This window comes from Gymnoscopelus microlampas (assembly GCF_963454915.1).
Source record: "Gymnoscopelus microlampas genome assembly, chromosome: 11".
In the NCBI taxonomy this organism is placed as follows: domain Eukaryota; kingdom Metazoa; phylum Chordata; class Actinopteri; order Myctophiformes; family Myctophidae; genus Gymnoscopelus; species Gymnoscopelus microlampas.
In genome coordinates this window covers 14,230,212-14,245,307 of record NC_139948.1, presented here as the reverse complement: position 1 = coordinate 14,245,307, position 15,096 = coordinate 14,230,212, and the positions used below count along the sequence as shown (strand labels likewise).

The 15,096-nt window shown below is 39.8% G+C and overlaps 2 protein-coding genes across 2 annotated transcripts; both read left to right on the top strand.

Moving 5' to 3' along the window:
* Positions 1 to 2,575: 2,575 nt before the first annotated feature.
* Positions 2,576 to 3,612, top strand: LOC311055185 (guanine nucleotide-binding protein G(I)/G(S)/G(O) subunit gamma-12-like). The gene is made up of 2 exons (XM_084071283.1): positions 2,576 to 2,734; positions 3,441 to 3,612. The coding sequence occupies exons 1-2, from the start codon at positions 2,642 to 2,644 to the stop codon at positions 3,564 to 3,566; spliced, it is 219 nt and encodes a 72-aa protein (XP_083927409.1). The 5' UTR covers positions 2,576 to 2,641; the 3' UTR covers positions 3,567 to 3,612.
* Positions 3,613 to 11,583: 7,971 nt separating this feature from the next.
* LOC311055007 (fish-egg lectin-like) lies at positions 11,584 to 14,733 on the top strand. The gene is made up of 5 exons (XM_084071070.1): positions 11,584 to 11,685; positions 11,828 to 12,064; positions 12,249 to 12,463; positions 13,356 to 13,480; positions 14,071 to 14,733. The coding sequence occupies exons 1-5, from the start codon at positions 11,631 to 11,633 to the stop codon at positions 14,210 to 14,212; spliced, it is 774 nt and encodes a 257-aa protein (XP_083927196.1). The 5' UTR covers positions 11,584 to 11,630; the 3' UTR covers positions 14,213 to 14,733.
* The last annotated feature ends 363 nt before the right edge of the window (positions 14,734 to 15,096 follow it).

Here is a 15,096-nt window from a genome sequence, read left to right as displayed (position 1 = left end):
TCAGTTTTTCCAGTCCTCATGAAGTCTTCTGATTAATGCTGCATCATCCACACTCTCAGAATAAGACAAAAAATGTGCATAGCCTTTTTGGGACCACCACAGATGAAGCACCTTAAGCCACAAGCTACAGAATCCTCTTCCATGTTGTCTACTAAAAGACAAGTGCCATGATTGTTTAACTAATGGTTGTTCAATGTAAGCAATAGGCTAGAGAAAATTGACATATAAATTCACAGTAATCAAAAGTTTTGCCAGCAGAGGAAAATAAATGCCAAAAAGTAGATAAACTACCATACCTTAAAATCGTCCAGACATATTTGCCAGGATGCAACACTCCCGCTCCTTCCCCACATTCAGACAGTGTATCCCACTGAGCATGTGCACAGTAGGTGTACACTCTTATCAAGTGTTTAGCAATATTTTCTTATTTTATTTTTCAGAATAGAATCAATTCAACAACACCCCAATCCCTTACCATTGATTATACACTGATTATACACTAACAATAACCAATATACTAATATTAGATGGCCAGGGAGACATTTTTACTCAAAAATAATGGTTGGAATGGATTCAGCACCCCTGAAAACCCCTAGTTAGACAGCTCACAAGTTCATTTTAGACTTTTATTTTTTTAAATATTTTTCACCAAAGCCCTCTGGGCTCCTTAACTTTGATTGGCTCTCCAGGATTTTCCACGAGGATTTGGCTTTGCATTAATTGAGAGGTGATTCTAGACACCTATAAGAACACATTGGTGAAGAAAGCTATTGGTAGTAAATTTTTTCACAGATGGTCCACACATATTGCTAAAATTCCCTAACTACTAGAAGTGCGTGTGTTTCTCGCCGGGTGCAGCAGTGGCATAACCTGACCCTGCCAGAGGTGGCGGTATTGAGTAACCAGGTTCAGCTGTGAAACAATGTGTGGAGCAAGCTGTTTGGATCTGGTAGCGTCAGGTTAGCAGTGGCATGCGCCTGGCTGTAATCCAAGCTACTGGGAGGCTGAGGCTGGCGGATCGTGCCTAGATGGGGAATCACTGCAGTGGACGAAGTGTTGTGATCGGGTGTCCGCACTATATCTGGACTGGTCTGGTATGGTATCGATATGGTCATACGGAGGTTAGGGTAGGTACTGTACCCTGACCTATGGAGCTACCGGACCCGGAGCCGCTAAGGAGGGGAGGATCGTTTCCGAGCTCGGGAGCGACGCAGAGCCCCCGTGCCAGGCCTGTCCAGTGCCGCTCCAGCAGCCACTGATCTGATCTGTTCCACTCTATATATCATTGGTTCTTAAAGTGGGGTCCGGGGGGTTCCAGGGGGTCCCCAATTAAATGACTGTATAGGAACCAAATGGACCCTAACGGGTCCATTTGGTTCCATTTGTACACTCTCAGAGTTAAATTAACATAGATTTTACAATATAAATTGGGGTCCCAGAGATAGAGATGCCATTAAATGGGGTCCGCAGCCTAATGCATGTCAAACTGGGGGTCCTTGAAATTAAAATGGTTGAGAATCACTAGAGCCGTAAATCTTCTCTTATGGGGGTCCCTGGCATATCTTTTCAAATGGGGGTCCGCGGGCTAATACGTGTCAATTTGGGGGTCCTTGACATGAAAAAGTTTGAGAACCACTGCTGTATTATAGTCGGATCGTGCCTGAATAGACACTGCAGTGTAGCGTGTGCAATACAGCGAGACCCAGCCTATTTGTTGGCATGGTGTTATCAGACCCAACTTGTTTGCGATGGTTTTTGTAATCCTTATGGTTTACAAAACCCATCGCAAACAAGTTGGGTCTGATAGGGTCACACGATTTAGTATAGAATTCCGCAATTAATTGTCCAATAGTCTACTGCAGCCATAGGGGTCTTCAACGTTTTCAGGCCAAGGACCCCCTAGCTGAGAGAGATGAAGCAGCCAAGCAGGGACCCCCTCTATATTGTATCAAATTCAGATCAACTTTTGCTGCTCTTTTTTTCCCTCTACACACCTATAACTCTGTCTCTATGCCAAAAATAGCCGATCTACAAGCTCAGTGCTAGGCGTTGTGAGCTTGTAGATCTGCTATTTTTGGCTAAAGTTCTCCTCAGAAAAGGGATGCTAGGTTAATGTAAAAATATATATAATCATATTAAAAAAAAGTGTACTTAAGTACAGTAAATGTAAATGTACTTATTTACTTTACACCACTGCGGTCATGAAAGTGCCCCCCATACCAACTCCACGATCTCTCATCATCAGTGGAAGCTATGAAGTGATGTTGTGTGATGTCAGTGACCTTTCCTGCTCTGTTCTGTGACCTTTTAGTTTCCACACATCACAGAGCCTTTCAAATGTCCTCTACACACAGAATGACCCCCAAGGGCATAAAGAGGAGTAGCCTATAATAGTACACAGGTCACAAAGGAAAGGAAGTCTACTTCTGGAAGACCATTGAGATTTAGAGAAGATGGAATAACGAGTAAAAGTAAAACAAAATTGCATGTGATTTTTTCGCTTTGTTTATTTCTTTTTTTGGGTGGAAGCAGGCTTCTGCTGGGCAATTTTTTTTTATGTACAAATGTCTCCATCCTCCTCTCACTTCTAAAGTTGAAGAGAGATACTGATTGTTGCTGCCTGTTCATACATAATAAGCCAATGTCAGGGAAAGTGTGCAGTAGCAACAATGTGGTGCAGGCACGGAGAGTGGTGGAGCAACTACGTGTGGAGGCTTCCATGGAGAGAATCAAGGTATGCATGCATGCATTCATTTCATTCGTCATCACTTTACTGTCTGTAACTCAGAGGGTAAACATTTGACTGTGTAAGAAAATGGGCAAGAAATATTATGCATGCAATCTAGCATGTAAAGAATAGAATAGAATGATTAAAACTGAAGGTAGAAATAAATAATTGTAATTCTTGAATTGAAATTACATAATTACAATTACAATTAACTTGAAGAATGATGTAGTTCATTCAATAATAATTTCATTAAATATGTATCATGAGCTTCGACAAAAAAAAACAATTTTCACCATATAAATGCTGTTATGTGTATGTTTGTAAACCATCACATATTTATAAAACATAATTTAGTTTCGTTTTTGTTTTCATGAAATGGGGGGGAGGGGTGTTCCACTCCAGCTTTGGAGAATGTTTGGACACTCCCAGCTGTATTTTATTTAACTTGTAACAACAATTTATCTGAGGGTAAAAATCCTTAAAGGTTAAATGGACAAATTGTGGATATGGGTTTGCCTTTCATTGCATGCTTCCTAAACCACTTTCAACCTGATGTCCTTAGTTAGGGCATGTCATTATAGGCGGAAAAACAAACAAGTGGTTGTGGGTTTTTTTACAGCAAAAAGCATCCCATACCACGTGTGTCAACGTTTTCATTCTTTGATGTTTTGAATATTTCCTGCAGTGCCAACCTATCTCTGTGTACCTGCAGGTTTCCCTGGCAGTAGCAGAGCTGGTCCAGTATTGCCAGAACCACAGACGCAGTGATCCGCTCCTCACTGGCATCGCCGCCAACGCCAATCCATTCAAAGACAAAAAGACGTGTGTATTGCTCTAAGATTCATGCACAGAACAAAACTGCTGGCTGGGAAGTGGACCGTAACCTCGCTGCAATAACATCAAAGTTTATTGTTTATTACTGGATTTGAAACCATGTAAGTGAAACTCTGAACAAAAGAGTGGTGAACATGCCTATGAATGATGTTTTATGTTAATAATAAATTCAATACTTTTAGCCTTGCTAGAGGTGGGCCCCATGAATGACAAGAATGTTTGTCATTCATGTATTGTAAAATCGTGTTGCTGAATTCTCTGGGATTGGCATTAAGGTTTTGAACACTGACTAAATTTCCTTTCTTTTTTTATTTTTATACACACATTTTTAACACAAATCCCACAGTGAGTTTCACACATCAACTGAAATCATAGAGAATATATTGTCTTAATTTACAACACATCAACCTGTAGTTTCATAAACACACACATCCTGCTTATGCCACAAAAGAATATAACCAGATCTGGAAACATTGCTCTTCCGAAAACATAAAACAGACTTACGAGTCTTTGGCTGATGGCCCAGATGCTATAAATACATTTTAATGTAGCCATTCCTTAACTGAAGTAACCTTTATAAATATGCTTCTTCCTTTAATCTTGTTTGGTTCTCAGGAATGGTGGAGTAGTTATTCAGGACTTCACCGTGTGTTCGTTTTTTTAACAATGCACAAGGCAGTGCATAATGCCCAAGGCAGTGCATTAAGTTGATAACTACTTTGTTCCGCCATTCAGTAAAAAATGTCTTTACCACACCCCACACATGAGAAACCCTGGATGGCTTCATCTGTGAAAGATGCGACAGTGAATAGATGTCATTTGCAAGACCTGAGGCACACTTAACCACCTGGAACGCATCTGTGTCACTTTTTGATTTGAGCTAAAAAGCATTATTTTACACTTCGGCTATTCAAAAATAGCAGATATACAAGCTCATAGCGCGGCACCGAGTGCTGCGCTATATTTTATGGGAATTTGTCAAGCGGACAGCAATTGCCATTTCCCATTTTTAAGTGAAATATTTCAAAACATACTGTATGTAGAAAAAAAACATAAAAGATTGGCTATACCAGTAAATCACAATTGGCTAAAATCACACACCATATTTATTGTATTATAATTATTAGTAGTAGTATTATACAGTGATTTGCGATACGATACGATAATACAAATAAGCTCACACAAATTTCAGTGTGAGCTGACAAGCACTGAAATTTGTCTTGCGACCAGCAGCCATGTATGCAACACATATACAGTACACACATTTGACATCACACAAAAAAACAAAAATACATACATAAAACATATAAAGATAAGAGCAATGTCCACCACTCAGCCTACTTCTGGCCTAAACTCCTTAAGTCTCAATGTCGTCTGATGGACAAAAAAAACCTTATTGTATGTTGGAACACTGTATCTCCTTCCTGAAGGCAGCAACCTATATTCTCCCTACAAAACATGGCTAGTGTTTGAAGTGATATTCCTTGCCAACCTTAGCATACTGTTATTATACGTAGATGTATAGAGCCTCTGAAGTAGTTGTCCAACAATGTTTTAACAAATGTTCAGTTGCTGCAGCAGTTGAGACTTTAAGGCTACAGACAGACATCCATACCTCATAATAACAGAAGTGAAAAACAAAAGAAGAATCTGTCTACTGGCACCAAAAGATCTCAGATGGCGAAGGAAATAGATTATTTGCTTTGTCTTCTTACCCACTGATTCAATCTGATCTTTCAATGACACAAGATTGAAAGATTGACATCGAAACGATACTTTTAAGTTACTTCCTCATACTGCTCATGATTCAAAGAGATTTCTGAGATGCACTGGACCAGCCTGAACCAGCTTGAGTAACCCGCCCAACTTAAAGGTATCTTATTTTCTAACAACATAACTTCCTGGCTGACAAGAAAACTTTTTCCCACGTCTACCAATCCAGCACCATCTCAAAGAAATGTTTTGTCAGAGTTAATCTGTTCCTCATACTAATGGTTGCCTTCACATTTCTTTTGGCACAGTTCAGTTTTGGTGCAGGTAGGCTATCATATTTAGCCGTGGGACAAAGTTTTCTTGTCAGGCAAGAAGTTATGTTATAACTTCCTGGCTGACAAGAAAACCTGTTTCAAGTATGATAAACCCCAGAATTATACAAAAAAGTGCTTTCTGAAAGCATCCCTAGTTTTATTATGTACTAACTAACCAAGTATAATATTACTAAGTATGACAGCAGGATAAGTACTGTAGTTATAATATTTATGATTTTATAATAAGTAATACTTACATGTTAAATGAATTGCCTCATTATAATTCATGACTATAATAATTAACCATAGTAACCAAGAGATTCAACAATGCTCCAAACTTAAATTTCAGTGCCATGATTGGAGAGGGGCGGCCATAGCTGAATGGTTAGTGAACCCGCCTAGGGAGCCAGAGGCCCTGGTTGCCCCAGGTTCGATTCCAGGTCAGCATATGTGTCGATGAAATGAAATTTGTCCCTGAGCAAGACTCTTAACCCCTAATTGCTCACAGGTTCTCATTGGAAACAAGACCGCAAGGACTTTCATGAACGACCTGTTAAAAGGAATTATCCTTAGATCAGCACCAAACAATAGGTATGAGGAAATGTTCCCATCTCATATACGGTTGCATATTATGTGGCTTATGGAGGCAAAACTTGTCTAGGTTTGTGGTTCCTTTTGGCATCGCACATCCATGAACCTTGAACAAGACACATGAACCCCAGCATCCTTATTTTGGGGGTGAACAGTAGTAAAACAAATAAATAGCTGATCTATAAGCTCACAACGCATCACGGTGCAACGCACTGTGAGCTAGTCGATCGGCTATGTTTAGTGTAGAGCAAAAACAAGCCAAGTATTATTGGACTCCGGTCCAATAAATACAGAATAAAAGGGTTTAAGTGGTTAACTGCTCCTGATCTGTAGGCAGGCATTCACCTGTGTGTGTGAATGGGTGAATGTGAAAATGCACGTACATCCACAAAGATTCAACAAATGCAAGATTCCAAAAACAGCTGTTGAGAAAAGAGAGAAAATCCGCACACTGTTTTGAATGCTCCCAAAATTGTGAATTTATTTAAGGTACAACGATTTGACCCGAAGGTCTTCGTCAGGTAAATGGGTGAATGTGAGGCATAGCCTACATCGTAAAGTACCTGGAATAGTCTTCTAAGGATACCCCATTGAAATAGTGTGTTCCCTTCCTATGCAAAGTAGCCTAAATTAAGGTATGAAAGAAGGAAGGCACTGGACTGGAGCAAACTGACAATTAACGCCTTTTTAATAACAGGGTGCATGCAAATACAAAGACAACGGTAGGCCTACATAACTGTAATGTTATGCGCTGGTGATATTGTGAATCCCTTCTGGCGATTAATATAATATAGCATATAATCATCAATGGGTCAAAAAGGTCAACGGTCAATGTCACAATCAAGGTTAAGGTTAATGAACGGAAATCATCGTTTTCCTTCCTGTACGGATTTCCCTCATGTACTGAAATATTCCATTTAGTTTAGGTTCATTATCTCCTCTGACCGATTAAAAACTTTCATGTGACAGTATCTGTAGGCTACTTCCCCTGTCAACTGTTTCCTTCCTTTCCTTTTTCCTTCCTTCCTTTCCTCTGTGAAATAAACTGTCCCCACACAGAGAGTAACAGTTGGTGGTGTGTGTGTGTGTGTGTGTGTGTGTGTGTGTGTGTGTGTGTGTGTGTGTGTGTGTGTGTGTGTGTGCGTGCGTGCGTGCGTGCGTGCGTGCGTGCGTGCGTGCGTGCGTGCGTGCGCGCGTGCGTGCGTGCGCGCGTGCATGCGTGCTTGCCCACACACTTTCCCAAACGTGTGGGCAAGCTATTTTACGGAAACCGCAACAACATGCCCATCTCCAGGCGCAAATATCAGAGTCGGCATAATGAATATCGGGTATAGTGGCTGCAAGATACCGTTTAGGGACAGTGCCAGCTCCCTTGTGTGTAATTCACAGGTAGTGGGTAGTGCCAACGGGTAAGGCACCAGCAAAAATATGGCCCCTATCTATAATTTAAAAAAATCTATTTAATTCTAAATGTTTTGAAAATAGCAGATTTACAAAGTTAGCCAGCTGTAAATGAGATTTCATTTCAGTCTTGTTTAGCTCACTCATTTTTGTCTCCGCCAGGCCGAAAGGCATGGCGAGAGAGTATGTTTTACCCTCCGTCTGTCCGTGTGTACGTCCATGTGTCCGTCCGTCCGTCCTGGCCGTCCGTTAGCAGCTAATCTCTGGCACTGTTGGCCCGGCCGCTGCGAAACTGTGCACGCACACTCCCTGGATGCCAATTCAGAACCTCTAGCCCACATTTTTCAGATTGGCCTGTTATAGCGCCACCAGGAGGCCGATATGTGCAAAACACATTTATTGATACTACTCCTACAGATTTTGTCCAAACATCACACAAATCGGTACACAGTATCTCTATAGTCATGTGATCAACACGGATTTATCAGATTTCCCATATTCCATCCTGATTGCCTAAGATTGGCTTCCAAAGTTTGCAGGATTGGTCCGTTTTGAACAAAATGCCTCAAATCATGAACGCAGCATGCAATTTCCGTGAAATTGAGCATGCACATTCCCATTAGGCCGAGGAAGAAATGGCATTGGAAAATGTTCAAATCAGCCTCATGGTGGCGCTATTACAGGCCGATTTGTGTTTTTAACTATAACTGCACCGATCTGTGTAAAACTTTGTATGCCACTCCTTAGAGGTCAAGGAAAAACCTTTTCCCTGCATTTTTCACATCTGCCTTTTTAGCGCCACCAGGAGGCCGATTTATGTAAAACATATTTTTGTTATACTACTCCTTCCCATAAGGATAATTCCTTTAAGGATAATTCCTTTTAACAGGTCGTTCATGAAAGTCCTTGCGGTCTTGTTTCCAATGAGAACCTGTGAGCAATTAGGGGTTAAGAGTCTTGCTCAGGGACAAATTTCATTTCATCGACACATATGCTGGCCTGGCCGGGAATCGAACCTGCGGCAACCAGGGCCTCTGGCTCCCTAGGCGGACTCACTAACCACTCAGCTATGGCCGCCCCATTTTATCCAAATTTCACGCAAATTGGTACACATTATCTCTATAGTCATGTGATGAAGACGGATGTGTTTGATTTTTCATATTCCATCCTGATTGGCTAAAATTGACATCTAAAGTTTGCATTAGTGGCATGTTTTGAACAAAATTCCGCAAATCATGAACGCACCGTCCGATTGCGGTCAAACTGTCCACGCACATTCATACTATGTTGAGGAACAAATGCTACCCTTTTAACATTGGCCTGTTATAGCCCCACCAGCAGGTCTAATTTAGCAAAACAAATGTTTTTAACAAAATGCCTCAAATCATGAATGCAGTCAGTGTCCAATTGCTGTGCAAGGCCTAAGAAGAAATGGCACCCTTTTCACATTGGCCTATTATAGCGCCACCAGGAGGCCACAATAACCTACCTGACCTGGCGGAGACCTGTGCTCCGAGGAGCACTTTTTCTAGTTCATTTATTTTTTTCTTTCTGTTTGTTTTAGTTTTTAGTGTATTGATAACTTGACTCAGGGTATGCAATACATGATAGAGTACTGAAGTCTGACGTAAAAATACTTTTTCCACAGATGGTTAGTCTCAATGCCACAGAGAAATAAGCATATAAGTGACTGGGTACCATGCTTTAGGAGGACACATAACTTATTTTGCTTGTTACGGCTGTTTCACAATGACCGACTTGCGGACCTAACCTCCAGACCCAGTCACAAATGTGCTTCAGGTCCAGTATTGGTCTAGAGACCCGGTTGGTCCAGGTCTAATAAATTCTAATTATCCTTGGCCCGTTTCAGACCAGGTCCAATTTTCCTCAGGTCCATTTTGGATCGGGTCCAGTAATTTAGAATGTTCCTTGATGTGCAATAGTGTCTCCTCTATTCCACTGCACTACACATTTTAAAAAGAGCCACTTATCAAAAGAAAAATGTGATAAAATCAAAATTGTTTGGGGGGAAAGCCGATCTACAAGCTCATCAGGTCTAGTAATTTAGAATTTTCCTTGGGTCTGTTCAGACCAGGTTCAATTATCCTCATATCCTTTTCGGACCGGGTCCAATGTTTTGGACCTGTATACTCATCTAATTGATCTTTCAAAGGCCTTTGACACAGTCAATCATCAGATTCTGAGGAAATACTCCTCAATATTTGGTTATCTGAACTGTTAGGTGATTTGAAAATTACCTCTCAGAAAGAACAGGCATCAGGTCCAGCATGTTGGATATTGTGTCAGGGGTACCACAGGGTTCCGTACAGGGTCCTCTGTTATTCACCATCTATGAAAACAATATTGGCAGAAATGTTCCAAATGCACATTTCCATTTCTATGCTGACGATAACGTTATTTACTCCTTGCTCAACCCTTAGAGCAACTGCAGAGCACTGTTGTGGTACACAGTTGCTTAGCTTGAAACGTGTGCTGAATGCCACAAAGACTAAACTATGTTGTTCTCCAATTCTAAGACGGCAGCGGCTTCCCCTTCTGAGATTGTAACCTTTCAGGGCAATCAGATTGAAGCAGTCTCACAGTACAAGTACCTAGGTATTTAATTGATGACAACTTAAAGGTAGGGTAAGTGATATTTTTTGGTTAAAACAAAAAGTATTTTGTTAAAAGGTTAAAATACTATATTCTGATAGTAATCATTGCTATAGAGTGTTTTTGCAGTAACAGGAGTCTCCCTGTCTCTCCAGCTCTTTAATAAACAGAAAATACATTTTTTGGTAGGTGTCAAAATCTCAGCCAATCAGGAGAAAGTACCCATTTTAAGCTTAATTTGTATAGTGTTCCAGTTCAAATTGTGTCAGCTCATTTCTTAGTGTCATCACTTCTAATGTCACTTGTTTAATCTGTATCCTGATTGAGTTCTCTGTCCTGGTTGGAAAAAAATGGAAATTAAACTGAAACTGAAACAAAAATGCATTTTCTGTTTTATAAAGAGGTGGAGAGACAATAAGACTCATACTAATACTGAACAAACACTCTATAGCAATGAGTACTATCAGAATATAGAGCTATTTAGCAATTATTTTAACCAAAGCAAATCACTTTCCCAACCTTTTACATTTGAATGTCATATTGAAAACCTGGTAAAGAAACTCAAACTCAAGCTAAGATATTTCTATAGAAATAAATCCTGCTTTTCCTTTGTCATCAAGGACAAACTGGTGGAAGCTGCCCAAATTCCTTCCACTACTGGATTACGGTGATCTGATCTACATGCGTGCCACTGCTAAATGCTTGCACTGGCTTATCACCTTTAAGTCCTCCGTGAAGATATGGCTAACTATGGATATGGAGTAGCCATATCTTCACGTTTCAGTTTCCTCAATCCTGTTTAATTGTAATGTTTATTATTTTGTTTATTACTTATTATTGAATTAAATGACGTTGTACTGCATGCTGTATCTTTATACTATTGCTTTTCCTCCTGCCTTTTGTGGAATGTACACCCACGTACCCATGTTTCGCACGCGCGCACGCGCGCACACACACACACACACACACACACACACACACACACACACACACACACACACACACACACACACACACACACACACACACACACACACACACACACACACACACACACACACACACACACACTATGATCTGAAGCCTAAGGACTTGACCTTGATCAGGTCTTTTAAGGTGAACTGATGAGAAAGTATGACGAACAATGGAAAAAGACTTGAGTCAAAACAGATCATTATGTACATGTCATGATGAGTGATTACTGAAGGTCCCCCTCAGTGGAGGATTTTTTCATTTGCACATTCTAACTTTGTTTCCTCATTCTTAACATCTAAATCCAACAGTAGATCTGATGTATCAGTATCAAATCTTTGTCAAACTGGTTGGATGGGTGTACATTTTTCTGGTTCAAGACCATGATATAAAGGGCCACATCAATCTGGAGAGATAGCAGTTCCTAGAGAAGAGTGGCAGAAAGGCAGACCAACTGAGACATCATGAGAGCTATTGCAGTCTTCTTGCTGGTGCTGGGTCACCTGGCTCTCTGTCAGGGTAAGTAATGACCTTCAGTCCACTTTTTATGTCCTGTCAACATGCATTTTCAATCTTTGATTTTCGAATATGTTATAAAGGACATTATTTGGTTCTGATTTTTCATCCAATGGTAATTATCATGTTGTTGTATTCCTCCCAGGTTGGACATGCACCGAGGGCCCACGGCTGAACAAGGCATTGCAGGTTGATGCTGGCCAGGGACAAGTGGTTGCTACAGACACATACCGTCAAGCTTACTTCCTGAGTGGCTCATCCTGGTCCAGACTGCCAAAAGCCAACCTGAAGCATATCTCAGTGGGAGAAGCAGGGATATGGGGGATCGATGTTTCAGACCGCATCTACAAATATGTGGGTGGCAGCTGGGCACGTGTTTCAGGTAAACAAAAAAAATCAGCTTCAGCTCAATCTTTGTACATCAAACGTCATTAGAAATAATTTGATAAATCATCACATCGCAATACATTCTGGGAGATATGATGTGGTATTTGGACTGTTTATTGACACCACTATTGCACCGTACTGAATATCTTCATGTTTTTTTTCTCCATCGTTGCCTTTAGGAGCCTTGATGCAGGTGGATGCTGGAGGCAATGGTTTTGCTGCGGGAGTTAACAGAGCCAACCGCGTTTATTGTCTTAGGAGTGCTTACACGAGGGCCTTCAATGGTCGTGGCTCTGTGGCATGGAATGAGGTAGGAGGAAGATTGAAGTACTTCAGCTGTGGCCCATATGGATGCTGGGGAGTCAACAGCGCAAACCAAATCTTCTTCAACGTGGTAAGATTTTTGAGTTACAAATAACGAACTAACTAACTACTGTAAGTGTACAGTGAGAAATAAATGCAAGGTAAGGGTTATCAATCAATACAATTAAAATATATATTTTTAAATTTATTTCGATAAAAGTAACTTTTAAAAAGCGATTTCAAAGAAGAAAGAAGACAGTGACACTGATTTAGCAATCTCAAGCTGAGCTCCTCAGGCAGGTCAATCCAGAGCCAAGGGTCCTTGTCAACAAGGGTACGATCAACCTTTGTATTCAACAGCCAGCAGGTTCTGAAGATCTCAGGTTGTACACAGGCTCATAAGAATAAATACTATGATGTATGTAAATGGACATTTCCATAGCTCCATTATCCAAAGCATTTTAAAACAAAAACAAGGCAATTCAATGTTCTTTACACAGAACATCAAGCAAAGGAAAGACAATTATACAATGACCTTAGGATGCATAAAACAAAAGAAGTAAAAAATATCAGATACAATTACAGTGCAGAAGAGAAATGAGCGAGAAATGAGCATTACCCATTCATACACCAACGGCAGAAGCATGTTTTAAGCATCTGCATTTTTTCAATATGGTTTTATTAAATAAAAAGCAATGCGAAACACCAACATGTGAGCACATAAGATACAGTAACATAACGCATAACACATAATAATGATAAAACTAGAAATACATAAAAAATAAACACAAAGACAACAAAATAATCAATTATTCACACAAGATGTAACAGTAATCATCGTAAAGTTGCAAATAACATTTGCCTCATATAAGTTCAGCCACAAATATTTATTCATCTGCATTAAGATCAGCTTAATAGCATTCCTTGGGCTATGAAGATGGCTACTAAATGTTGATGATGTGATTTTCTTTTTTAATATATAGCTCAGGTCTGCAGCCACCTGCTCATTCGCAGGCTGGAAGCACATTGCAGGATCACTCACAATGATTGAGGTGGGGACTGACGGCAATGCCTTTGGGGCAAACAAGAGCGGTCAAGTTTTCCAAAGGTGAGCCAGAGCAAAATTTACACTTAAGTGTATTTTTCCCATTTTTTTGTGTGAACACTGAAATCTTGATGTCCGTGCTTTAAGTAAAGTCATGACATTCCCGGAGGAGTAGGGAGAAACGTTTTGTGTTGTTGTTGCCTAGATTTAAAAAGAAAAATCACTTTACCTAAAGCATTCAATTACCACTTATAGTGACTTATAGAGTGAACTATGCGATTAACTATTATAATACACTATGATCCTGGCAAAATAAGTAAGTAGATAAGTCAGTCAGTCAGTCAGTCAGTCAAATGTTACCAGTAATTATGAAGTAATTATGATAATCGTCAGTATAAGTCATTATAAAAGGCTTTATAGAGCGTATAACTGTAATTATAGTGTTAAGAAGCAATGTATAATGCATTTATACTTGACCTTATAAGCCATTATGAAATGCTTTATCATGATTTTTATAAAGCATTATCAGTATTTTTTTGAAAAAAATGCTCTCTGTGGACACAGCCCCTTATAATGCATTAGCGTTACCTCCATGTACCCAATACCATGGTATGTGACTTTAACGTTTATACATCAATATTGTGTCCTAACAGAACTGGCATTTCCAAAGCACGTCCGTATGGGAGTGGTTGGACGGTGGTTCCCTTGTGCAAGACCATGAGACAAGTCTCATATGATCTTGGTACCATTTATGGTGTGTCCACCAGTGGAGTCATCATGAAGTGCACAGCATGAGGTGTCAGCTGTGCAGCAGACCTCCAGTTCTCTTCTACTTCTCACAACTGACAATCAAATACTTATTGAAAATGATACATTATTATCAGATCATCTTACTCTTTTGGGGTAGGGAATGTTTCCAGTGTTAATTTTGACAGCAAATTCTGATTTAGTGTTAGTCTAAGACTAAGTCTTAGTTTTAGTCCTATTTCAGTCATCTGAAATTGTTCAGTCTTAGTCTAGTCTTAGTCGACTAAATATCAAAATCGTAGTCTTTTAGTCTTAGTCTTAGTCAGCAAAATTAATTTTGACAGCAAATTCTGATTTAGTCTTCTTAGTCTTTTGAATAACACACCATTTAGTTTTGTCCTATTTTAGTCATCTGAAATAGTTTAGTCTTAGTCAACAAAATTAACACTGAATGTTTCTTTACCGGGTAACTTTCTTTGCTCTAAACATATAACCCTGGTGTTCTCTCTCCTGTGTTTAATCAAAATGTATAAATCATTCAATAAACTTCTATTCAGCATTGAAAAAAACACATTTGAACTCTTTATGTCTTACTGCCCCTGCCAATCTTTGTCAGGTCATCCATGTCTGTCTGGTTCCTTACAAAAAAGATTTACTTTTCAGTTAGACACACTGTCATCAGGAATGACTTAAATGGTCATTGCAATGCTATTGCATCGAGTTTGGCGATGTGACTCTGCTCCTGTGATACTACAGATTATCTGCACAAGCATGACACAGAATTTGAGATCTCAAACCTCCCAGAAGCAGAGCATAAGATACAGTTATGCATCAACATAGAACCCTCCTAAGGGCATACATTAATATACAGATTAAAGGTTAAGATACACAGATATAATATTTGGACAACAATCATAGGAAATACACTTACA